Consider the following 27,543-nt stretch of genomic DNA (forward strand, 5'->3'; position numbering starts at 1 on the left):
CTGTCATAAGGAATAACACCAACAGCAAAAATATTTTCATTTGAACAGATCTGCCAGATCATGCGAAAAATTCAATACAATTAAATAGTATGCTATATTTAAACTGTTCAATTTTTTGTTTTTTACAAGAATTAGACAAATATTTTTTCTTAATTTTATTTTGTATAATAATATAATTTTTATCATTAGGACAACTACTACAATCATTTACTGCTAAACATCTATTACGATTTGTTAGAAATATGGTCCTTTCTTTCAGTATTTTTATTTTATTTACATTGAATTTAATTTTTATTTTAACCATAAATTATTAAAATTTATATTATAAAAATAACATGATTAATTTTTAAGTTAAATAAAGAACACAAGGAATGATTATTAACTTATTTTAATATAAAATTGATTATACACTTTAAATATAATAAATAAAAATGAAAAATATGAAATTTGTGTTTATTATGTATGTACAAAGTTCATTGATATGTTTAAGAGTATTAAGAGGTAATAATTTTCCAAACAAAAGACCAAATTTGCTTGGAAAATCAATAAAAAGAAATCTGTAATGAATATCACATTCTCAATTAATTTTTTTTTTTAAATATGAATTTCAACTAAATAACACCGTGGTCAGTTCGATTTGATTAACATGTGACTAATCAATTAGGAACGAATCGCTTGTTCAGAGATTAAATCCATGTCTGAGAAGGCGCTTGCCTCCGCCGGGCGTCCTGTCAGGATCCCTCGCCATGCCGCCATGTCTTTCTCGAACGGAAATTGTTGTGATATCCATCAGTAATCGTCGTTAAACCAGACGGATTTGTGTTCGCGACTGCTCCCCGATGCATTGTGCCTATAACCGTTAAATTGAGTTAATTTACATAAAGAAGATTTACGTTTTACCTGGAAATTTAGCATGTATTTCTATTTTTTTAATAATAGTATGGTGAACAATAAAAAATATATATTACATGTGATTAAATGAAACTTAATTTTAATAATGGTAATAAAAATATTTTAAAAAATAATACGGTTTGAATACCACACAATTAAGAAATTTTGTGAGCTTTTCTGCAGGTTGATGAATCTTTAATTTGATCATTATCAATAATTACGATCTGCTTATCCTTGCTAAATGTGTTTCGACAATTTGCCATGTTCGGTGTTGGATCTGGGTAGTTAATTGTCTGAAAGACCAACCCAGCGAGGATTGGCAGAGCAAAATAATTGATAATATCAAATTTACCAATTTTATTATTGTTCAAAATTACCAAGTTGAATTAACTCTCCGATGCTTTATTATTTATTTACTTTAATGGTATAAATAGGGCTTTAAGCCCCCTTACATAAAATAGATGATAGATATTAGGAAAATTTATTTGATTTAATTTTTAAGGTCATAACAGTATCTAATGCAGGAATGATAAGCAATTTGAAGATGATGAGCAGATTAAGAGTCTAACGAAAGTGAAAAAATAGCGCTACAATAAGAGAATAATGGAATTATTAAGGATTTAATAAGGAAACCTCTAGTTTTCTGTGGAGTGAAAAAACTATCTTCAAATTCTATCTCCTTTCTTTTCTCAATCTCAGCTTGTGTATCCCAAGGCTCTATTTTTGGACCTTTACTCTTTTCCATGTTTTTAATCCGCACACGGTCATGCCATGTAAGCTTAGAGTTAAAAATAATACCAAGATTTTTAAAACTTGAGGACAAAAATTAATAGAGTAGCGGGATGGGCAATCTGTATTGGGTTTAAAATTAATAAGGACTGGGATTTGTTTTGGTTTAAAAGAATGCCGTTATTTCTTGACCATTGGTTGAAAGAATGAAGAACACGGCTGAGCAGAGAGATAGCTTAAGAAATGTTGCTTGTAGGACATTGAAAGTAAGCTGACTGTCACCAGAATAATGATGAAATTAGGAGAAATTAAGAACTAATGGAAGATCATTTAAAAACATGGAAAAGAGTATAGGTTCAGAAATAGAGCCTTGCGGTACACCAGCTGAGATTGAGAAAAGAAAGGAAATAGAATTTGAAGATTTAACTCTCTGTGTTCTGTCAGACAGACAGGAGTAAATGAAATTAGTAGCAGTAGAAGAAAAACCAAAAAGATGCGTCTATTTCCAAATAAGCAAATTTGATTTACAGGAATACATTGATTGGAAAAATCAAGTGGAACAATAATAGTACACTTATTATTAATGCCAAATTTAAGAAGGGGTGTCTCACAACCATGAAATTGGATTTATTTATTTATTTTTCATTAAAAATAAATAAGTCTATACATAAAAGCCCTTATGTTTAAGTACTCTTCCCAGGCAAAAAATATTTTAAGTTTTTGTTAACAAAAATCAAATTTATCTGTGGCAAACAAATAAAAATAAATAATGAATCAATATTTCTAGATGTAGATGTAAAATTTCCAGGTAATTAAGTATTCTGGGCTCGTTGAGAGCTAATTTGTCCTTCTGTACCTATAGCGCGCTGAGTCCCAAACAGACCCATCAGCTTTCTTTCTGAGATGCCCATATTCTTAAAAGACTATTTTTAAAATGTTTGATACCAACCCTTGAAACACACAGAATCATTCATTCTAATCAATTCGGTTCCATCTCCATCATTCCATGATCCAGCAAAGTTAAGAATCATTGAAACCATTTCCTCCAATCTAGAGAACAACTCGGGTGCATTCCTGATGTGATGCGGATTAAAAACATGGAAAAGAGTAAAGGTCCAAAAATAGAGCCTTGGGATACACGAGCTGAGATAGAGAAAAGAAATGAGATAAAATTTGAAGATTTAACTCTCTGCGTTCTGTCAGACAGGAGGAAATGAAATTAGTAGCAGTAGAAGAAAAACCAAAAAGATGCGTCCATTTCCAAATAAGTAAATTTTGGGCTTTTAATAGGGTGAGGCATTCAGGCAATTTTGGTGCATTCTTGGATGTGGTGCAGGCTTTTAACAGGGGGAGGCGACAAGGCAATTTTTATTAACTTAAACGCTTCTTCCTCGTCCTATATTAACTTATCCTTGAAATGTAATGAACTGACTGTTGCTTCAGTGAGGTGCAGCAACTCAGATATCAAACCAATTCAAGTAGGTGTATCACAAGGGAACATTCATTGTCCCATTCTATTTATACTGCTGATTTTCCTTTATCACCTATAGGGAAAGTACTTCAATGATAGAAATCAAAGAACAGATTAATTAAAACTGTTCATTTTTGGAAATACTATATGGTCGATATTTCACGCATATTGTAGGGTACATTAGAGGATCTCAAAGAATTCCTCTTTAATTAATTAATATAAATTTTACGTTGAAAATTAACAAAGATGGTTATTTGAACTTTTTAGACTTAAAATTGTCCATAATAAACAACCTAATAGAAATAGAGGTATATAGAAAACCCACAACTACAGACGCAATGATACCAGTGGATTCTTCCCACCCATGGTCCCAAAGGCTGCTGGTTTCATTTGGCTCATAGACCAACTGTTAAAACTTCTATTAACACCCTCTAACTATAAAACAGAATTAGAAACTATTAAAACCTTAGCAAAAAAACAATTGGTATCTAGAAATATTTATTGATAGGTTGCTAGTTAAAAGAATAAAAAAATTAACTATAAAAGAATCAACAATAGGACTCAGCCACCAAAACTACTGTGAGTAGGAACTATCTTTTTTAAAAAAGTATTGAACTTCAGTGATGTCTTCTAACCCAAATCCTATCCGAGCAACCTCCAACACCAAACAACAGTTTATGACTGGTTCAAAAAGTGAAGGGAAGTCTGAATATAGAAAAATGTACATTTATACGATCTTTAAACCTGAATTAAACGACGATGGCCTGAGGACTTCTTCAACCCCTTATTCCCTCATAATCTTCCAAATTGAGTGCCACCATTGGCTGGTTTCTCGAGGGTGACAGGTCTGTAACTTTTTGAGTGTAGCATTTTTGAGAAAAAATATTAATTTACTATTTATTCAGAAATAGTGAGATGCGGTCTGGTGTGACAGAAAAACATTTTCTTTATCGTGCCAATGTTTCGATCTTTATTGAGATCATCTTCAGGGCCTTTTTTTTGCATTGTATAAATTCACTTTTTTCCACATCCTACATGCTTTTGTTAAATGTAAACAATGTTTGTAAATCCCAGGCCCTGAAGATGATCTCAATAAAGATTGAAATGTTGGCACAATAAAGAAAATGTTTTTCTGAAACCTACATCACACCAGACCGCATCTCACAATTTCTGAATAATCATCGACTAACGGTCACTAATCACCATGCATTAATTTACTGCACTATTAGAGTGCCAAAGAAAATATAATGCCAAGAAATGAAAAATATAACAAATAATAATAAAACACTTTAATCTTATTATAAAGGCATTGGAGGGTTAATATTTACTTTTTTAAATTATTCTTTTTTGGTTCATTATAAGATAGACCTGCTTCAGTATTTTGAAAAATGTTAGTACAAAAGCATTAAATGAATAATAAAAATAAATTATTAAACAAATAAAAATAAAAATGTATGAAATGTCACCATAACACTCAGTGTTTATAGTATAGCGTTACTTATAGTTTCTGCTAATTAATCAGAAATCGAGAGATGCGGTCTGATGTGATGTAGCTTTCAGAAAAACATTTTCTTTATCGTGCCAACGTTTCGAACTTTATTGAGATCATCTTCAGGGCCTGTGATTTACAATCATTGTTTACAATTAACAAATACATTTAGGATGTGGAAAAGTGAATTTATACAATGCAAAATATATTTTTTATGTTCAATCAAAGTATTTCTACTCACTCAAAGTGTTTGTCTTCTGTGTAATTGTGCCATTCTTGCGTGTCGTGTTGAGAGTGCCAGTGAGATTTTGCTGTTTTTTGTTTATATACGTTGGATTTTGAAGGGGTGGGGAAGGAAGTCGGTATAGATAAACATAAAACAGCAAAATCTCACTGGCACTCTCAGCACGACATGCAAGAATGACACAATTACACAGAAGACAAACACTTTGAGTGAGTAGAAATACTTTGATTGAACATAAAAAATATATTTTGCATTGTATAAATTCACTTTTCCACATCCTAAATGTATTTGTTAAATTTAAACAATGTTTGTAAATCCCAGGCCCTGAAGATGATCTCAATAAAGATCAAAACGTTGGCACGATAAAGAAAATGTTTTTCTGAAACCTACATCACACCAGACCGCATCTCACGATTTCTGAATAATTATCAATTAACGGTCACTAATCACCACACGTTTCTGCTAATATTTACTTGCTAATCAATTAAAACTGAAATTATCTAGTAACAGTAAGTAGTAGTTTTACAGTAGTAGAATTGAAAAAAATAAATCTAATATTAGAAGAATAATTATTTTACTATGTTTCTGTTAATAAAGCTTATATGTTAGAAAGGAAAGTTCCAATATATTCCAGCCAACGTGGATACCAATTATTATTGGTACAACTGTCATAACTTCAATTTTGAAGTTGAAGAATCAAGTTGACAACAGTCACTATAATATTCGATTACTACATACAAACAAACATCAACTTGACATTTATTATCTACTCATGAACAATATTGGTGATGAAGAGAAGAATTTTTTTCCCACTTACCTTTTCGTACGTGCCAGAGGTCTTTGTAGGCTAGATTCACAGTGTTGAGCACCTTCAGCATACAGTAAACATTCTATGTGATTTAAGGTGATTGAAGAAACAGTTTTTACATGCTATGGATATAGACAGATTGAGAAGAAAGACTCTCAGTGCATTAATATACAACTTCTCCTCAACATACAGCTGCTCTAGTGTCTACTCACAACAAAACAGAAATGTTTATTTTATTTTTTAAGTTTTCTTTTGTTCTATGGAATCACTGTGACCTAGTAGGAATTTTAATTTTTTTTTTGTTAAAGATTATTACACCTTTAAACATAAATTTGGTATATTTTTTTTATTTAAATGACTCCATTAACAAAATTTTACATTTATGTTAATAATGTCAAATTAACAATTTAAAAGCACTAAGCATAATTGTTTTAGACATTAATTACAAATTGTTTAATTGTTTTACATAACAAAACATTCCTTTGTACTTTGCACACATACGTAAGTGAAAAATATATTTTCATATAATAATTATTACTGAGTTGTTTTCTCATTAGAGGATGCTAAGAAACATATATGAAATTAAGATAATTTTATTATAGTATATGCTATATTTTTCTTCACAAGTTTGCCTACGTTGAGCTAATTTTTACTTCCAGAACTGAAAAATTCATCATTCTGGGAAAATTTTTTGGCAGAAAATGCTTTTTGTAAAAGTGTAAGTATCAGAAGGTAACATGGAAGAACAATCATATAATTATGATTTTAGGATTAGATAATATGTACTGAAAATAGAATTTCAGCAACAGACTTTAGTGCCAGACACAATCAAATACCGGAAGACGTCTAGAAGGACAACAGAACTGCTTACACTCTAAACACGTTACAATGACTTCTATGATTTTAATAAGTTGTGTCGCATTTGTTGTTGCAGGTTTTTTGTTTGCCAGTATGCTGATAGTCTCACTGACTGGGATAAGAAAACTTGCTAGGCAGGATTGTCATGGTATTGAATTTGTCTTTTAGGTTTATTGTGTAATTGATAGTTTTTAATTTTAAGTTGATTTTTTGAATATCTGCAATGAGCTTTCATATGTATGCAGGGGCTGTACTACAGTTGAATGATTTACGTTTTTCTTTTAATTTCATTATGACTGATATAATTGATTATGAATTATTGCAAGGTAAATTTAAAATTTAAATAATATTACATGGAACATTTATTTAATTACTTCTCTATACAAGGTTGGATAAACAGTTTTAAATATCACACAAGGAATGTTTTGCTGTTTACACAAATTATCAATAATCTATAATACACTTATTATTATTTTCATTTATTTTTATGATAATCTAGCCACTACGCATATGCACCATGCATTGCACAATCAGTTCAATTTGGCAGGTCATTCGCTACAGGCTACAGAGTCTCTGAATATGTACCGTTTCGAACGATCCTGTAGTGGGACTCTGGTGATCCAGAACAGGAATAGTTATAGCGGCTTGTGACAGCTTCACGCCTCGTCAGGCCCTCAGGGGGAACGTAGACGTAAGGACACCAGGAAAAAAATTGCTTGAAGCCTCGCCTAAACCTGAAAGCCAAACATGATTAAAAACTTTTTTAATTCAAAATTGAACATTATGCGTTAACAATTACATCATTATTACATCTACCTTATATATTCAACATTGCGATAGTATATAATATAATATAATACAGCTAGACCATTTTGCCTCAATGTGTGAAGTTTTTAAGTGAGGTAAGATTAGGTTAGGATTAAACTTAGGTTATGTTAAGTTAGGTTATGTTTGGATAAACCTCAACACACTCTTTGTCTCTTTTGTTCTTAAATACGGTCATTCCTATTTACAATTTCAATATCAATATTCCTTTATCGCCCTTAGACACAAACAGATGAATTCAACATATATTTTTCTGGTTTGCTAGTCCATGGGTCAGATCTCGGTTTATGCGCTTCGCAATCAAAGAAGTTCCAGGGATTGTCAACAGCTAGACCATTTTGCCCCAATGTGTGAAGTTTTTATGTGTGGTAGGATTAGGTTAGGTGATGTTAAGTTAGGTTATGCTTGGATTAACCTCAACACATTCTTTGTCTCTTTTGTTCTTAAATATGGTCATTCCTATTTACATGGTAGAACACTCAATATCAATATTCCTTTATCGCCCTTAGACACAGACAGATCAATTCTTTAACAAAAGGAAAGCAAAAGCTTTAACATTCAAATGGTCACTCTGACGTTTGAACAGAAGTTAAGTTTTTATTTCTTGATTTTTTTATTTTTATTTATTTATTTATATCGATATTCAATTGTGGCATGGCATTCTTACCTACACATTCACACTAATAAATACTTCACTCTCAATATGGAAGGGGAACGTAAAATAAAATGTATATCAGTATAGTAATACAATAAAACTGACTCATTTGCACCAAATATCAATACAGAAGGACTCAAAAGCTAACATTCTCAAGCATAATTCTCATATCGAGTGGCATTCCTTATGTGCTTTCTATATTGTTTTGGATTGATAGTCCATGGGTCAAATCTTGGTTTATGCGCTTCGCAATCAAAGAAGTTCCAGGGATTGTCAACAGCTAGACCATTTTGCCTCAATGTGTGAAGTTTTTAAGAGAGGTAGGATTAGGTTAGGTGATGTTAAGTTAGGTTATGCTTGGATTAACCTCAACACATTCTTTGTCTCTTTTGTTCTTAAATATGGTCATTCCTATTTACATGGTAGAACACTCAATATCAATATTCCTTTATCGCCCTTAGACACAGATAGATCAATTCAACATATATTTTTTTGGTTTGATAGTCCATGGGTCAGTTCTCGGTTTATGCGCTTTGCAATCAAAGAAGTTCCAGGGATTGTCAACAGCTAGACCATTTTGCCCTAATGTGTGAAGTTTTTAAGTGAGGTAGGATTAGGTTAGGATTATAGTTAGGTGATGTAAGTTAGGTTATGTTTGGACACAGACAGATCAATTCTTTAACAAAAGGAAAGCAAAAGCTCTGAAGTTTGAACAGAAGTTTGTTTTTAATTTTTTATTTCTTGATTGTTTAAAAATATTTTTTTATTTTTGTCGATATTCAATTGAAGCATGGCATTCTCACTTACACATTCACACTAATAAATACTTCACTCTCAATATGGAAGGGGAACGTAAAATAAGATGTATTTCAGTATAGTAACACAATAAAACAGCCTCGTTTCCACCAAATATCAAAACAGAAGGACCCAAAAGTTGACATTCTCAAACACAATTCTCATATCGGGTGGCTTATGTGCTCTCTATATGGAGTCAAGGACACCCTTCAAATATATGGGTCATATCAAGCATCTTGTCTTATCTATTATAATACAAGCCGGACAGATACCGGCTGGCTTGGGCTCAAAAGTGTCCGTGTGTCAACTTTGCATTGCTTATCGTTAATCCCTTAAGGATGAAGCCTTTTCTACAATTCATATTATCCTTTGATTATGCCTTTCTTGCATTTTTATGATGGCTGGATCGAGAGTAATAAAAATAACTTTAAACAATTTTAGAACAAAAAGAAAAAATAAATTTTCGTTTCAGTTGGAAATTTAGAAGAAAAATCAGATAATTTATTATTTTCATTGTGATTCATATTTTGAAGAATTAATTAAGGTTTTTAGTTGAGATAAAAAAGTCAATGGCACGAGCGGGATTCGAACCCACGATCTTCGGTTAGATACGGCGCTGCTCTACCACTTGAGCTATCGTGACCTCGATCCGCTCGGACACTAACTTCCCATCTCAACCCCACCTTTCGAATTTTCCCTCCTTTTTGCCATTTTTCTTTTGACTTTTTTTATCTCAACTAAAATCCTTAATTAATTGTAGTATATTAATTGGTCAAGCGGACCACGAAATTAGTGAATTTAATACATGATAACTTTAAAATGCATGGACAACAAGGAGAGAAAACCTGATTTTAAAAATATTATGTAAATTACATTTTAAAAAAAATTTCGGCCCCCATTTGCAAAAATTGCGTCTAATATTTATCCACCTAATATCACCAAAAAAAGTTTCATTGAAATCATTAATCGCCCATCCTTAGCGTCCCTTTGTGAGTAAAAAGAAAATTCTTTTAAAAGAATTTGTTGATAAGTATTAATTAATACATTTTAAAAGATCACCCAACAGGTACATATTTTAAAAAACTTAAAACTTTGAATTATTGATATTGAGTCGGAAGAGTAATTATCAAACTACTAAGAAAATGCAATAACAACACAAACCGCGCGAAATGATGTTGCTTTTTTCCTGTGGCCCAGTTTGTTGCTTTTTTCCTGTGGCCCAGTTTGCGGTATCGTCGGTATTTATTATTTCCAACGAAGCGCGTTCGATAAGACATTGTAAAATCATTAATTGTTAAAATAAATTACATTAGCTAATCATGACAGAGTATCGTATAATGACGGCATAGATTATCCCAGATAAGAGACTAATTTATGCTTATATAACGACATAACAATAATTAAACCCTGTTTTGTTCGGCCTCCTATTGATCGGACTGATTATCTAAAATAATGATAACTAAAATAATATTTAATTCAGAAAATGTTTTCCACAGTTTATCTCTCTCTCTCTCTCTTTCCTTNTCTCTCTCCCCTCTCTCTCCCTCTCTCACTCCCTCCCCCTCTCTCTCTCACTCTCTATCTCTCTATCTCTATCTATCTATCCATCTATTTTTGTCTCTCTCACTTTCTCTCTTTTTAAAATGGAAACGTATATAAAAGTAAAATAATACAAACGTGCGTTTCATTGTTTTATATTTATGATTACAATTGAAAATTGTACAAGAGTGGTTTTATCATTGTCGATCGCTGAAGCTTAAGCAACATTTCATCCCTTGACAATCGCTGTTCATTTTGACCAGGCGCGTTTACTCGTTTTGCCATCTTCGGTGGATGTCACAAGCAGGCATTGTTCCTCCGATCAAACTGTTGACAAATGTTCAACATGTTCCCACATAACTGCACAACGTTTATAACGGAGATTTCAAGCCACACTTTTCCACTCAATCATGGACAAGTTCTTGTCTTTCCCTCTGTCTTTTTTCCTTCCTATTGTTTTTATTGTTCACATACGCATTTATTTATTACAGATATTTTAACCTTAAATGGCACACAGAGGGATTTAGATTCTTACAGTAATATGTATATAATCTTTGTAATTTGCAGTATTTAGTCATATAAGCTTTTAATTACGATGGATATATCTATATTGTGAAAAAGGGTTTTATAAAAAATTACAATGTTAACAATAATTAATCTTTAATTAAGGTATTGGTTGAGATAAAAAAGTCAGTGTCACGAGCGGGATTCGAACATACGACCTTCGGCTTGATACGCCGCCACTCTACCACTTGAGCTATCATGACCTCGATCCACTCGGACACTAACTTCCCATCTCAACCCCACCTTTTGAATTTTTCCTCCTTTTTGCCATTTTTCAAATGTCGTGTAATCGGATTGGATTCTCGGCGACAAATGAATTGGCCACGGAGAGCTTAGTGAAGTTTATAGTATATACTAAGTATATAGGTATTTTTTATCTCAACTAAAAACCTTAATTAATTGAAAGATATTAATTGGTCACGAAAACTAGTGGAATTCAATATGTAATATAATTTGTATACAATAAAGTATTGTACGTACACTTAAAAGAATAAAATTGGATTTTAAAGTAATGGGATATTTACATTTGGATTTCCAATAGAAGAGTTATTTTAAATTGTAAGTTAAGAGCTTTAGAACAGTACTTGAGGATTTAGTTTAGTTGTTCAAAAGTGCGTATGTCTAATAAATCATACATATGTGGGGTTACTCAGAGGTCGGGGATCAAGATTGATCTTATGGTGCTAAACATTAAGATAACATAACATTGTAATATAACATTCCAAAACACGTAATGCATTTTGTGTCAGGATTAAATTGATATGTTTTTCTATTATAGTACAAAAAAGATTGCTTAAAGATTGCACTAGCCAATCTTAACTGGCAAATTAGACAAAGTTTTTTTTTGTTATTTTTTGATAGATTAAGTTTGACGAAGGTTCCTAAAATACTTATTAATTTTACATATACATATTTTTATTTCAAAGCTTTCTACATTCACTCTCTCTTTCTCTCTCTCTCTCTCTCTCTCTCTCTCTCTCTCTCTCTCTCCTTGGAGCCTTGTAAAGCCGAATAAATCCTCCGTGAAAATTAGGCCGATGAAATAAGCCAGAAAAGAGGAGGATAGATAATCGAGAATTATAAGAGATGCATTCTTACGCACACGAGCCGGATTCGAACCCACTCTACCACTTGAGCTATCCTGACTTCGATCCACTCGGACACTAACAAAAGGTGGGGTTGAGATGGGAAGTTAGTGCCCGAGTGGATCGAAGTCAGGATAGCTCAAGTGGTAAAGTTACAATCAAATGTGACTTTTAATAAGTAAAAATGAAGTATACACTAAAGCTCTGCGCGGCCATTTCATTTGTCGCCGAGAATTAAATAGATTACACGACATTTGAAAATGGCAAAAATGAAGGAAAATTAAAAAGATGGGGTTGAGGTGGGAAGTTAGTGTCGAGTGGATCGAAGTCACGATAGATCAAGTGGTCGAGTAGCGGCGTATCTAGCCGATGATCGTGGGTTCGAATCCTGCTCGTGACACTGACTTTTTTATCTCAACTAAAAACCTTAATTAATTGAAAGATATTAATTAGTCAAGCGGAACACGAAACTAGTGAATTTATTTTGTAAATTTAAAATATCACAAAATCATTCTTAAAATCTAATGAATGTTTAAGTGGAATATCGGATAAACAAATTACTCTCGCTAATCCAGCCCGAAAATGTCTATTCGAATTTAAAGGCTTTAATGTGCCCTTAATAAAAAAATATATGCTACTTTACAAGAAGCGTCTTTTTTTTTAATATTTAATCCAACGATATGAATAATACACCTTGTACCTTCTAATACATGCACAATAACGTAAGCCAACCGTATTTAAAAAATTGTTTGAATTTTTTCCTAGGGCGTATTGCCATCGATTTCATTGAAATCGAAGGTCCCACATCCTTAGCATCTCCTTTTAAGTCAAAATATTAGATCAATTTCAAGGTATTATTTTTTTAATGTTTAAGATTTGTATTATACAGTATGGAGTTTTAATCCGATGTGACTGATGGTTTAATAACTTCCTTGATTGAAGCATGGAGTGAAAAATGAGATAAAGCTGTCCAGAGCCTGTAAAGCCAATAAAGAAAACCCGCTGTTATCCGTTTTATTAATTAATTCACTATAAAAAAAGTCATTTCGATTACATCGACCGGAATGCCAGAACAAAGTCGGTTTTATCGATATATTTTTTCTGCGCCCCCACCGTTTCTTAACCACCTTAAAAATACCACGTTTTGGCAAAAAATAAAAAAAACGAATAAAAAATAAAATAAAATTTTGAGTAGCATGAGCAAAGAATCAGAATTCGAAATTTCAGGGTTATCCTACCTTCTTGCCCCATTTTCTTTTTTGCCTACTTTACTAGAAACATGTTTTCGTTTTTGCAAAATTCGAAATAGGTAATTTCATTCAATACGATCTTGCTATAATTTTTTTATCATAGATAATAAAATAAATTAAATTAAATATTTTTTTAAATAACTTTAACTTAATTTTAATTTAATTCGTTGAATATTTGATGTGTTATCTTATTTACTTGTTATTTACCAAATATTCTAATTTTTGTGTTTATTAGAGAGTTTTGCTAATAATAAATTTCATCGAAATAATCGCTTCTATTGTTTTTTCCCTTACATGATGTTACCTATTATGGCCATTTTTACTTAAATTTGCACATTGATATTCAGTTGTAAAATTCAGATTCAGTTTGCAATATCCTCTAACGTATATTTTAACAAATCCATCAGAGCATTAATTTTAAAGGGGTTATTTCATACTTGCATAGTACCAGCATAACTTAGTTTCATACCTGGGATAATAGCTATATTGTCATAGTAATATTTTATTATTAAATTCACTAATTTCGTGGTCCGCTTGACCAATTAATATATTACAATTAATTAAGATTTTTAGTTGAGATGAAAAAAGTTAATGGCACGAGCGGGACTCGAACCCACGACTTTCGGCTAGATACGCCGCTGCTCTACCACTTGAGCTATCGTGACCTCGATCCACTCGGACACTAACTTCCCATCTCAACCCCACCTTTTGAATTTTCCCTCCTTTTTGCCATTTTTCAAATGTCGTGTAATCGGATCCGTACCTAGCCGAAGGTCGTGGGTTCGAATCCCGCTCGTGCCATTGTCTTTTTATCTCAACTAGAAACCTTAATTAATTGTAATATTTTATATTAATAGCTAAATTTTATACCAGTTGGTTACACTACTATTTGACCGGTTCATGTGCCGTTTCTAAGTAATAAATTTTTTAAATAAAAATAGTAATAAACCTGACGGTTTTTGCATTTTTTCTTAGATTTGTCACTTAACTTGATTTTTTTGAAAATCACCCTTTCCTGAGAAGGGCTGGTCGTCTAGTCCATAATGCTTTTATCTAACTTTCTAATTTTTTAAATAGATCCGGATTGAAAAATAACAAATAAAGCAGAAATATGTCATTTTTCTAAGGGTTTTGATAAGAACCAGACGCTCAGGACTGCATAGGATTCTTGAAACATTCCCTCCTGGCTTCACCATTCCAATTCCAAACCACGTTCCTTTCCAAGCGCCGGTTTAAAGAAACGTTGGAAATTTCCAATTCATTTACCAACCCGCCGACCGATAAAGATGGCAAAAGGGTGAAACGTGAGAATAAAAACCGACAAAGAAAGGCTAAACGGGAATGAGTGGAATAAACAAAACTACTTCCTTATCAACTCAACACGTCTCACGTGCGAATCAATGGCTGAAAATTTCCTGATTTTTTTCACATTTGATTACCCATGTGAACTTTTTTTTATTAAAAACAACTTAGACCTCTCTGATTTTTAATACCAAACAAGGATAATCATTTAATTTGACCAACTGCATTGACTATTTATTTTTAAGCTTTAACTTGAATATGTTTGGGCTGGACACAAAATTTTTTTGCGTGATCGATTTTGCGTTACCGGGGATTGCGCTTGTATTGTGTTAGGGTTAGAGACGGGTAAGGGTTAAAAACGAATTAGGCTTAGGTTAGGTTAAGGTAAACTTTAGGGAAGGGGTATCATTAGGGGTTAGATTATGTTAGAGTTAAAAACTAGTAAAGTTTAAATTAGGGTTAGCGTTAGATTTGGTTAGAGTTAAAAACGAGCTGAATGTACGTTAAATTTAACGTTAACTTAAATGTTTAACTTAAATGAGTGAAGTTTAGATTAGGGTTAAAGACGAGTTACGGATAGGTTAGGTTAGAGGTAATGGTAGGGACGGTTAGGGTTACAGACGAAGGGAGATTAGACCAGAGGTAGCGTTGGGGAAGGTTCATGGTTAGGGTTAGAGTGAGTGAGGGTTAAACTCAGATCAGGTTAGCGTTAAAGACGAGTAAGGTTTACGTTAAGTTAGAGGAAGCGTTGGAGAAGGTTCACGGTTAGGGTTAGAGTAAGTGAAGGTTAAACTCAGATCAGGTTAGCGTTAAAGACGAGTAAGGTTTACGTTAAGTTAGAGGAAGCGTTGGAGAAGGTCCACGGTTAGGGTTAGACTAAGTGTGGGTTAAACTCAGATCAGGTTAGCGTTAAAGACGAGTAAGGTTTACGTTAAGTTAGAGGAAGCGTTGGAGACGGTTCACGGTTAGGGTTAGTTTAAGTAAGGGTTAAGCTCAGATCAGGTTAGCGTTAAAGACGAGTAAGGCTTAGGTTACTGAGGGTTAGAGATGAAATAGTTTAGGTTAGAGTTAGCATTATAGACGGTTGAGGGTTAGAGATGAGCTACGGTTACCGTTAGATTAGGTTAGAGCTAAAAACAAACTAAGTTTAAGCAATGTTAATTTTAACGTCCGGGACTGGTTAGGGTTATAGACGAATTAGCTTTGATTGGGTTAGATTAGGTTAGAGTTAAAAATAACTAAGGTTTTGGTTAAGACAGAGTTAATGTTAGGGACGGATTAGTTAGGGAGAGTTACGATTAATTAAGTTGAATAACAAAATTTAGAGTTTTACAAGGTACGGCTTACTACTATAAATTTTCCCGTCAATTGAACCCGTTTTAGCTTCAAATTAATGTTAAATGTTAATATTAACTCCTGTTAATTTGAAGTGAGGTTAATTCGAAATTAAAATGGTTAATTTGAAAAAAAAATTAATTTGAAGTTTTGAAACGGTTAATTTGACAGAAAAAAAGCTAGTTTCCATGATACTGAACATAAATAATTTACATTTAACGAATCGTGCAAAATTAACAACCATCGATTAAAATGGGAATCGATATGTAGAAATTATTATATCAAGTAGGCTTGTGATCTGATTTACTAATTTCAGGTAACCAATAACCGGATTGAAACGTCATCTAGTGCCATTTTCTGAACAAATTGAATTTTCCAATTAGAAATAAAAAACTTGTAAAATTTCCCCTATTACATTCCTCGGACGAACGACCTCTTTGGCAACTGATTGATCAGGAATTCTGTTTAATTCTAAAGAAAGTTTTTTTTGTTTGTAGCTTCTTATTTCTTAACTTGGGGAGTTGAGGAATTTTATTTTTTTTCTGCTTTTCTTTTAGGCGTCGGTCATTTTGGATATGAGCCAGGCTAAGGAGAAAAAATTCTTCAACTTTAGTAAAAACAGGATATCGTAGAAGCATTGGTTTTATATTCTTCTTATTGACGTCAATTCTCACAAAAATCAGCTTATCATTTTCACAAGCTGAGCTATTATGTTTCAATTTCCTTTCGAACAGGCAGAGTTAGGACTGAGTCGGTCTTCAAGGAAATTTGATATCGCCTATAAAAACTTAAATATGTCTATCTGCAGACATAGTTAATATTGTCTTGCCCTGATGATGCCCTTAAAATAGGTCGAAAGCTTGGCAGTAGCGAATTTGCTTTTTCTTCAAGACCGTATCTTGATTCATAGTGTTCGTGAAAAAAATAGTTTTAAATATCTGACACTACAACTATTATTGGTCACGATTAACTATATGGCATTATGCCATTAGTATACTCAGAGGACAAAGACCTACAGAAACCGGTCAATGCTGCCACTTAATATGTAGGATTATGGTATGGCATGGTAGTGAAGGATACTAGGAAGCGGGGTTTGTACTCTCCAGGCACTGCAGCCTTCTGGCTTATTGTACCTTCCTAGTTCCTTAGTTCAGTGCAATAGACTCAATCCTTCTTCTTAGAAGTATCAGGTCATTGACTGTTGGTGCTGCAATTTGGTTTTCTAAGTTTTTTCCGTACGTTAGGTTAAACCTCCATTGAGCTGTTGCTTTGCAGTCAAAGATGATATGAGTTTTTTGAAAGCTGTTTCCTCCTCCTCATTACACAATCTGCAAATGGGATCATCGCTGTATATACCCATGTTGTGTAGATGTTTTCTCAGATGCCAGTGACCGGTTAGTAGTCCTACCACTCCTCTGAGTTTGGCCCTCTCCAATTGTAGCAGTGTTTTAGCCAGTCTCGGTGAGGGTTGTTTCATCATAAGTTTACTATGTCTAGCACCGCTAGAGTTTATCCACTTCTCCTTTTGTATTGCTCGGATCCATTCTGCGATGGAGGAATATTTGTTCTTGTTATCCGAAGAATAGGTTCAGGGCCTATGTATGGTCTTGCAGATCCTTCTCTGGCCAGTCTGTCTGCTTCCCAAAATTCCCCTGTGCCCTGGTACCCAAGATATCATCAGGGTGTTGTGTTTCCTCAGGTTTTGGAGATTTTGGATGCATTCACTGACTAATTTTGATGTGATCCTTTTACATGCTAATGCTTTAATGGCTGCTTGGCTATCTGATCTTATGAGGATTTTTTTGTCCCTGTAACCTCTTAAGATTTCTCAGGGCACAAGCATTGATGTCATGTATTTCCGCTTGAAAGACCGAAGTGTATTTCCCTAATGAGTTTGATTGCTCATGTTTTGGGCTTGTACAGAAAACGCCCGATCCGGTTCCTTCGTTTGTTTTGGAGCCATCTGTGTACCATATCATTGTATCTGATGCTCTCCTGTGTTCTTCCTCTCCTTTATAGTCCATTGAGACTTTATACGAAGCTGTGAAGATTGATAGAAATGATAAATGATGGAGTGAGTGTGGTGTTCAATACTTTTTAAAAGGATCCTACTCACAGTAAGTTGTTTTGCAATGATCCGGATTTCGAGCCTTTTAGCTCATCATCAGGTTGAAGGACTTCTACAACCACGTCTCTCGATATGAATTGCCAAAGTGAACCGCTGATACCTCCGCCAACGCGACGTTCCAATTATCAGCTGATTTTTTTAACGGCGTTCAATTTGAACGTGCGAAACGCGGAGATTATAACACAAATAAATATTAGAATAATAAATACTTAATATTACTATAAATTACTATAAAAATAATAACAATTAAAATAATTAGTTTAATTATTTGGATGTTTGATATTATTTATGTACATATTTAAAATGGGAGGTAGATCAAAATCTGTTATATTATTAATGCATTTATCACCATGTTCAATTTTACATTTTTTAATTTCAAATTTCTCAAACCAATCTAGTTCTTTCCCTTTGTTGAAACTATGTAACACTCTTGTATTTAGATTTGAATTGAAATTATGTTTTGTTTCTTTTAGATGGTCCTTAAATTCCGAAAATTTGCTCGATTTAGGCAAGTGTTCTTTTACTCTTACTACTTCTCTTCTAAAAACTTCTTGTTTAAAAATTTTACTAACTTTTTCCGATAATTCACCAATGTATGGCAAACAACGGAAACCTACTGATTCATTTGTGTTGGGGTGAGTCCTATTTTTGATTCGTTTAAAGTTAATTTTTTAATTCTTTTAACTAGCAACCTATCAATAAATATTTCTTGATACCCATTGTTTTTTGCTGAGGTTTTAATAGTTTTTAATTCTTTTTTATAGTTATCAGGTGTGCGGAAGTTTTAACATTCGGTCTATGAGCCAAATGAAACCAGCAGCCTTTTTGGGACTATGGGTGGGAAGAATCCGCTGGTATCATAGTGTCTGTAGTTGTGGGTTTTCTATATACGTCTATTTCTATTAGGTTGTTTATTATGGACAGTTTTAGGTCTAAAAAGTTCAAACAGCCATCTTTGCCAATTTCCAATGTAAAATATTACGGTGTAGAAAATTAATTAGTTGTAAGAATTCTTTGAGAGCCTCTAACGTTCCCGACCATATGCATAAAATATCGTCTACATAGCGTTTCCAGAAATGAACATATTTTATTAATTTGTTCCTTGATTTGAAAAGATTTTTTTCGAAATTATCCATGAATATATCAGCACAAAGTGGGGATAATGGAGACCCCATTGGTAACCCCTTTCATTTCGTAAAATTTATTATTGAATTTACAATAATTAGATAGTAGGCATATATTTAAGAGGTCTATTATATCATTTTGTACAAATTCGTTAATAGAATTCTCGGTAAGTTTTTGCTTTATGAGTTTAGTACATTTTTCAACGATATTTGTGAATAAATTAGTAACGTCAAATGATACTAAAACACAGTTGTTGGGTATATTGATGTTATTTAATTCTTTTATCAGTTCTAAAGAATTGTTGATACCGAATGTAGGTTTCAATTTGGTCTGGGTTTTAATTATTTTGTCAATTGTACTTGCAAGTTTATGACATGGGGAATTATAAAAGGATACTACTGGTATGGTTCGTTTTCCTTATGAATTTTGACGGTACCGTATAACATTGGGGGTTTCGGGTTCATTGGTATTAGTTTTTTAACTGCATATTGGTCATCTGAGAACAAAAAATCACTATTTTTTATGGCTGTTTGAACTCGAGTTTCAATTTTATTTTTTCAAAAAATAGTGTTTTTTGAACAGTTTTTCAAAAGCTGTGAAGATTGTTTCCGATTTCTGGAGTCTAAGTGAGCTTTTCCTAGCCTCTCTTTGTATGAATATTTCCAGTGGAGGTAGGTTTAGCAAAGTTTCTAATGGGTTTGTAGGGGTTGTTCTCATCGCCCCTGTGATAGGTTTGGTAGTCTTTGTATGCTGCCTAATGTTTGGGTAGCTACTTTTTGTCGAGCTTTGTTCCACCAGATTAGTGATCCATAGGTTATTCTGGGTCTTATTACTGCCGTGTATAGCCAATAGGCCAAATTCAGTTTTAGTCCCCAAGATTTGCCTAAGGTCCTTCTTGTGGTCATTAATATGTAGGATTAAAAGAAACATGGTATAAGTCAGTTCATTTGTATTAATTCATATTTAAAATTTGCAAGTAAAAAGCCTTTTCAGCTTGGATATTAAATTTGAAAACAGATTGCATAATCTGATAAGTACGATGGATTAAGCACTTACAATACTAATGCTACCATGTTATTTTAATCTTTTTAACCTTGTTAACGGAGAATAGTTTACATAATTAGTCGATAATAATGTAGACTACAGTACAACAACAGTTAGTTAGTTATTGTCGGTCGTTCCGTCGTCGGGGACATGGCACAAGTTCGATCCCCCATCACAGCTCGTTTATTGGCCGGAAATGTATGTCGTCTATTATTCTCGGTAATGAGAATTAGCCCTCCGGCTTTTACGTCTATTGAAAACAACCCCGAGGTCGATTCTTGGTGCATTTGCGCCGTTGTAAAAATCAATTAAAATCTTATTACATTCTGTAAGAAATCGCACCTGGTGTTCATCCAGCAGTAGATGATCGGGTTGTACATGGAGTTTGACATGGCCAGCCAATAAATGGCGAGGTAAAGGTCCTGGATGTAGGAGAGATTCGTGATCTCCGGCATGTACGACGTGATGATGAAGTATATGTGAAAAGGAAGCCAGCATACCCCGAATATGCTGACGACCACGATCATCATCTTAACCACCTGTAACATATGAAAAATAAAGATTAGAAAACAGATTTTTTTTTAACTTTAACTATTTATACGTATATAATTTGGGTCGTAAACACTAAGGCCATCACGGAAGCCGCGCATTGTTGCTTCTCTTCTTATCTCTCCCAATCTATTTACTGTCTCTCTGGTTTTAATGTAAATTGAATCTCCTAAATCACTAGCCACTCATTTGTACATTAGGTTGTCAGCTATCATACAAATTGTAGGTCACGCCTGAGAGTACTCGATACTCCTCGGATTGTAGCATTCTCGCTAATAATTAACTTTACTCCCAGACGCCACACGCTAAATCCAGAATACTCGAAATCCCGCCTGGTTGAACCCCCTTCCATTGTCACTAATATATTATTTTTATTCCCCAGATGCCGCACATTTAATCCAAAACACTAAATAGATTTAAAAATTCAAGCAAATTTTTTCTAATTTTGGTGGGTGGTATGTTTGCGGCGAAGTCCCAAATTCGCTTGATTAATATATGTCGGCATTTCTATTGTAAATTTTATAATAGATTTCTCTCTTTGTCTGTCTGTCTCTCTTTCTCTCTCCCTTTATGTGTCTCTCTTTCTCCCTCTTGTTTTTCTCTCTCTACCTACCTTGGTCTCGCTCTCTCTTTCTCTCCTTCTTTTTTTATCTCTCCCTCCCTTTCTCCACACCCTCTTTTCCTCTCACTCCATTTTGCTAATTATTTATTTTCTACGTGTGTGTGGTGATTAGTGATCGTTAATCGATATTTATTTAGAAATCGTGAGATGCGGTGTGGTGTGACGTAGGTTTCAGAAAAACATTTTCTTTATCGTGCCAACGTTTCGATCTTTTATTGAGATCATTTTCAGGGCTCAATAAAAGATCGAAACGTTNAAAAAAAAAAAAAAAAAAAAAAAAAAAAAATTCTACATCAAAAGTCCCATACTATACGTAGTAAATTTATATAAAAATGATGTAAGTTGAAAACTGACGTTGGTATTGCTATTGGAAATTTTGCAATCTCTTTCTCTCTCTCTCACTCTCTCTCTCTTTCTCACTTTTCTTCTCTCTGCTCTCTCTCCTCCTATCTATTCTTTTTCTTCTTTATCAATCTGTCATTTCCTCTCTCTCCCCCTTACTTTTTCCTTCTCACTCAAATTTGCTAATAATTTATTTTCCTCATTAGAAGTCCCAAACTACATATACTAAATTTGTATAAAAATGATGTACGTTGAAAACTGGCGTTTGTTTTGCTGTTGGAAATTTTTCTCTCCTCTTCTTCTCTCTGCTCTCTTTTCCCCTCTCTCTTTCTTCTTCTTTTTCTCTCTCTCCCTCTCTCTCTCTATCATCCTCTCTCTCCCCTCCCTCTTTACCTCTCACTCCATTTTACTAATAACTCATTTTCTACACCAGAAGTCCCATACTACACATACAAATTTATATAAAAATGATGTAAGTTAAAAAATGACGTTTGTATTGCTATTGGAAATTTTGCAATCTCTCTCTCTCCTCTCTCTCCCTTTCTCACTCTCTTCTTCTCTCTGATCTCTCTTTCTCACTTTCTTCTTCTCTCTGCTTTCTCTTCCTCTCTATTCTCTTTCTTCTTTCTTTCTCTGTCAATCCCTTTCTCTCCTCCTTCCTTTTTCCTTCTCACTCAATTTTGCTAATAATTTATTTTCCTCATTTATTTTCCTCCCAACTAGTCCCAAACTACATATACTAAATTTATATAAAAATGATGTAAGGTAAAAACTGACGTTTGTATTGCTATTGGAAATTTTCCAATCTCTCATTCTCTTTCTTCTTTTCTGATTATCCCAGAAACGGCCCACACCACACGACTTTCTTCCCACCTGCGTCCATCCATTTCAATTATTTTATTTTACTTTTTAGACGGTCGACGAAGGTTTTTCTCCTGAGTTCCTTGACGGTACTGAGCGAGTCGGGTTTTTTTATGTTCTTTATGTTTTTCTTTGGAAATATCAAGAAGGGGTGAAAAGTTCTGGTAAAAAACTGGCCCGCGGGGATCTCGGTGCCGTTGCCGTCTTAATTTCTATTGTGGATTTGACGAAGTCCAACCCTTAAAGGTTGTTTGAAAATATGAGAGGAAAAGTCTTGGTTTTAATATTTTATAAAAATAATAAATAAAATAAAATAGACAGTAGTTAACTCACTTGCTTCTCACATTTAGTTGTGATATCCAATTTCAAAAATAATGACTGTGAAAAAGCTATTTTTCCCAAGAGTACTCCGCAACTTGAAAAACACTAGTAACAGTTTAAACTTCAGATTTCGTTAGACCCGCTCGTGACACTGACTTTTTTATCTCAACTTAAAACCTTAATTAAGTGAATGTTATTAATTGGCCAAGCGGACCACGAAAAATAGTGAATTTAATGAATTAAAATGAAGTATACTTCACTAAAGCTCTCCGTGGGCATTTCATTTGTCGCCGAGAATCAAATAGATTATACGACATTTAAAAAATGGCAAAAAGGAGGGAAAATTCAAAAGGTGGGGTTGAAATGGGAAGTTAGTGTCCGAGTGGATCGAAGTCACGATAGCTCAAGTGGTAGAGCAGCGGCGAATCTAGCCGAAGATCGTGGGTTCGAATCCCGCTCGTGACACTGACTTTTTTTTATCTCAACTTAATTAATTAAGGTTTTAAGTTGAGATAAAAAAGTCATTGTCACGAGTGGGATTCGAACCCACGACCTTCGGCTTGATACGCCGCTGCTCTACCACTTGAGCTATCGTGACCTCGATCCACTCAGACACTAACTTCCCATCTCAACCCCACCTTTGTCCGAGTGGATCGAAGTCACGATAGCTCAAGTGGTAGAGCAGCGGCGTATCTAGCCGAAGACCGTGGGTTCAAATCCCGCTCGTGCCACTGACTTTTTTATCTCAACTTAAAACCTTAATTAAGTGAATGATATTAATTGGTCAAGCGGACCACGAAAAATAGTGAATTTAATTTAGTTAGAAAGTTCTTTTCTGGGTATACTTTGGAATTATTAAAAAAGCAATATCTCGTATAAATTTTACGTTGGTCTAAATTGTTAAATTTATCAACGAAAGTTTGTTTTTCTTTGTAAATACCAAGATGGGGGGGGGGTGAAAAGTTCGGATAAAAGCCTTGCCCGCGGGGGATCTCGGTGAAGTTTCAGTCTTAATTTCTATTGTGGATTTGACAAAGTCCAACCCTTGAAGGTTGTTTGAATAATTGTCCGCAATATTAAAAAAAAAAAAATTAACAAAAGGATAAAATATTTTGTAAATCTATTATTTTTAAAAATTTATATTTTTAAAATTTTATAGAGCATAAATGTTTCACTCTTGAATCTTGTTTTATTGGTCGTCATTCATTTCAATATTTCAATGTTGTGATAAAAAACCAGCTCGATTCATAAATCATACACACTATTTCGCAAACCGGCGCGTTATATTATTAACAGGTTTATGTTGAATACATTTTGAAAGTCTCTTATGACGGAGACTGATGATTAATGATAAAAGGCATGTCGGGAAAAATTTGCAGATGGAGGACAGAAGTTAGACGTCGTCGGTACTTGTCCCCTGTTTGGGACAAACTTGGCTAACCTTATAAAAATCCCGAAACGATAAATCAAGCTCGAAGCCCCCTCCCCCCGAAAGCCTTCGGGGAAATTTATCAGTAATAAAAGAAATATTCACACGCTTTCACACTTTCTTGGGTGTATTAATATTAAACATACAGTTGGTAATCGATATTAGTATGTAATAATGCTATATGTATCATTCGTTAGGGGTAGACACCCGAGAAATTTTAAACGTACTGAGGATGTCAATGATGTGGCTTGAAATGCCTTTCTAACAAAAACGAATAGAGAAAAAAATAAGACAGAAAATTGGGCTTTTTATTAATTTTATTTACAATCCGTATATGTTTAGCGGTCATAATCGTCCTATTGTAATTATTGCAATTAATTTCACTAATTTCGTGGTCCGCTTGACCAATTAATATATTACAATTATTAATTTATCTCAACTAAAAACCTTAATTGCAACTAATTATACTTTTTATCTAAAGTCTTGGTTGAGATGAAAAAATTAGTCTCACGGGTGGGATTCGAACCCATGACCTTCGGCTCAAAACGCTCAATACGAAGTCACGATCTCTTAAGTGGTGAGAGCAGCGGCGTATTGAGCCGAAGGTGGTGGGAATCCCGCTCGTCAGACTAACTTTTTCACCTCAACCAAGACTAGATAAAAAGTATAATTAATTGCAATTTATCTACAATGTGTGTTACTTAGTGACTTGTTGTTTCATAATTTGTTGAAGTCGTAAAGAGCGGTCAAGAATGAGGTAGTTTGGAAAAACACCTTTTTCATTTTTTTGTTGTTTCGACCTTTATTCGAGTCATCTTCAGGGCATAAAGTGGGGTGCTATTTTTGTCATGCCATACTCCCAGTCCTTTCAGTCGTTGTTATATTCCCTAAAAATAAAATAAGTAACCAGAACTATCAAGCCATCCACTATAGTGGTTATGGACAATGGGTTAAGGTGCAAGGACAAACCAAACTGGGCTAAGGGCGTCTCCTTGGGGGAGACGGGGTGGGAAGTTAGTGTCCGAGTGGATCGAAGTCACGATAGCTCAAGTGGTAGAGTGGCGGCGTCTCTAGCCGAAGATCGTGGGTTCGAATCCCGCTCGAGACGCTGAATTTTTTATCTCAACTAAAAACCTTAATTAATGAAAAATATTAATTGGTCAAGAGGCCCACGAAAACTAGTGAATTGTATATAAACTGTTCTGATGTAGAATTATTTCAGGGCCATTTTGGTTTAAATCACCCCACTAAAACATGAGATTTTAATAAATTATTCCAAAATTTAAGATTTTTCTTTTCTGTTTAACAAATGTTTAAACCAATGATGTAATGTAAAATAGATCCGCTGACGGAACGAAAAAGTATAAATTTTTTCATCAAATTAACCCATTATTTAAATAAATAAAAAAACAAATAGCATGAAAAAAAAGCATTTAAAATAAAATTTCTGTGGATTTGAGGGTTGTTTTAATATAAATTAATAGAGAATTTAAAAGATTATATAGAAATTAATTGCAATTAAAATTTAAAATGTTATCAAATTAAGTATAAAAAGAAATTATTGTTTTATGTTGAGAATTAAAAAAAAATGTAAAATGGGTTCTTAATAAAACATCACATGAAAATTAATTACGATAAAAATTAAAAGTCATATAAACCAAATATAAAAATAAAAGGAAGTTTTTTGAAATATAAAACTGGTTATTATCGAATTACAATTTAAAATTGAAAGTTAAATCTAAAAATAAATTTTGGAATTATTAATTTTTTAAAATATAAAATTATTATTTTTGTGTGGTGATTAGTGACCGTTAGTTGCTGATTATTCGGAAATCGTGAGATGCGTTCTCGTGTGACGTAGGTTTCAGAATAACATTTTCTTTATCGTGCCAACGTTTCGATCTTTATTGAGATCATCTTCAGGGCCTGGGATTTACAAACATTGTTTAAATTTTACAAATACCTTTAGGGAATGAAAAGAAAAACTCCAAAACACTTCACACACTTTTTCCAAAATTAAAAATCCCACACCAGTAACAAATAAATTTGACGTAATTTACAAAATCAATTGTTTAAATTGTCCGGCAACTTACATCGGTATTACGTCTCAATATTGGGATAAGAGAGTAAAGCAACGTATCTATGGTTGCAAAAAACTCAAACAAAATCCTACCATTTTAAACTCCAACACAAATTCGACATTAACAATCCAAAAATGTTACACACAGAAGAAAACAAAAATAAACGTAACATTTTAGAAATGATTATTCAGAAATCGTGCGGTCTGGAGTGATGTAGGTTTCAGAAAAACATTTTCTTTACCGTGCCAACTTTTCGATCTTTATTGAGATCATCTTCAGGGACTGGGATTTACAAACATTGTTTACAATTAACAAACACATTTAGGATGTAGAAAAGTGAATTTATACAATGCAATGTTTGTTATATGTAAACAACGTTTGTAAATCCCAGGCCCTGAAGATGATCTCAATAAAGATCGAAACGTTGGCATGATAAAGAAAGTGTTTTTTTTAAACCTACCTCACACCAGACCGCATCTCATGATTTCTGAATAATTATCGATTGACGGTCACTAATCACCAACATTTTAGAAATGGTTTACATCAACAAGGATAAACATAGCATCAATTACAGAACAGATACATGTAAACTCAGTTGCAGCTACACCAATATCATTAATCAAATTCAATATCGATAACATACATATATCATCATCACATCACACAAAACATATAACATATAAAACGATCATCACATTCCACACATCAAACATTTCTACATAGTCTAATTCTTCAACAATTTGGCTTTCCTTTCCGTAATTAACCCCGTCTATAAAATCCTGAAAGGACAACCAGACCGAATCATTATCCATTTTTCCCATTGTCGGCTCCTTTCACCTCAAAGAAGCCGACTCCTCATATAAAAATGTCTTTCTATCCTGATTTCCTTCCTCACCCCTTCAAAATCCAACGTAAATAAATATAATACAACATAATAATATCTCACTGGCACTCTCAATACGACTCAGAAGAATGACACATGTACACGGAAAACAAACACTTTGAGTAAGTACAAATACTTTTTTTTTATTTTTTATTTTTTTATTATTGGCCTTATGATCTTGCATATTAGCCATGGTACGAATAATTCTTGTGTGTTCAAATTGGGGGTTATCGGGAAAAAAGGGCCAGAGGCGACGGTGGGAATCGAACCCACGACCGCGGCGTGAGAGTCTCTCATGCTAACCACTCGGCTACCGCG

At 33.6% G+C, this 27,543-nt stretch overlaps 1 protein-coding gene and 1 non-coding gene across 3 annotated transcripts in view; both read right to left on the reverse strand.

The window, feature by feature from the left end:
• Positions 1-466: 466 nt before the first annotated feature.
• The window catches only part of LOC106669439 (tachykinin-like peptides receptor 99D), a 134,159-nt gene continuing 107,082 nt past the window's right edge, over positions 467-27,543 (reverse strand). The window contains exons 4-7 of one of the 2 annotated variants that reach the window (XM_024226731.1): positions 20,480-20,676; positions 7,076-7,224; positions 5,642-5,693; positions 467-850 (exon numbers count right to left, since the gene is read on the reverse strand). In XM_024226731.1, coding sequence (XP_024082499.1) covers positions 790-850; positions 5,642-5,693; positions 7,076-7,224; positions 20,480-20,676 — 459 coding nt within the window. In that variant the 3' untranslated portion in view covers positions 467-789. The remainder of the gene's footprint in view (positions 851-5,641; positions 5,694-7,075; positions 7,225-20,479; positions 20,677-27,543) is intronic. The other variant, XM_024226730.1, reaches the window with a different exon arrangement.
• Trnad-auc lies at positions 23,358-23,430 on the reverse strand. The gene has a single exon. It is a non-coding gene; the product is annotated as a tRNA-Asp (tRNA).

Source organism: Cimex lectularius, unplaced genomic scaffold (genome assembly GCF_000648675.2).
Source record: "Cimex lectularius strain Harlan isolate CLEC.00 unplaced genomic scaffold, Clec_2.1 scaffold187, whole genome shotgun sequence".
In the NCBI taxonomy this organism is placed as follows: domain Eukaryota; kingdom Metazoa; phylum Arthropoda; class Insecta; order Hemiptera; family Cimicidae; genus Cimex; species Cimex lectularius.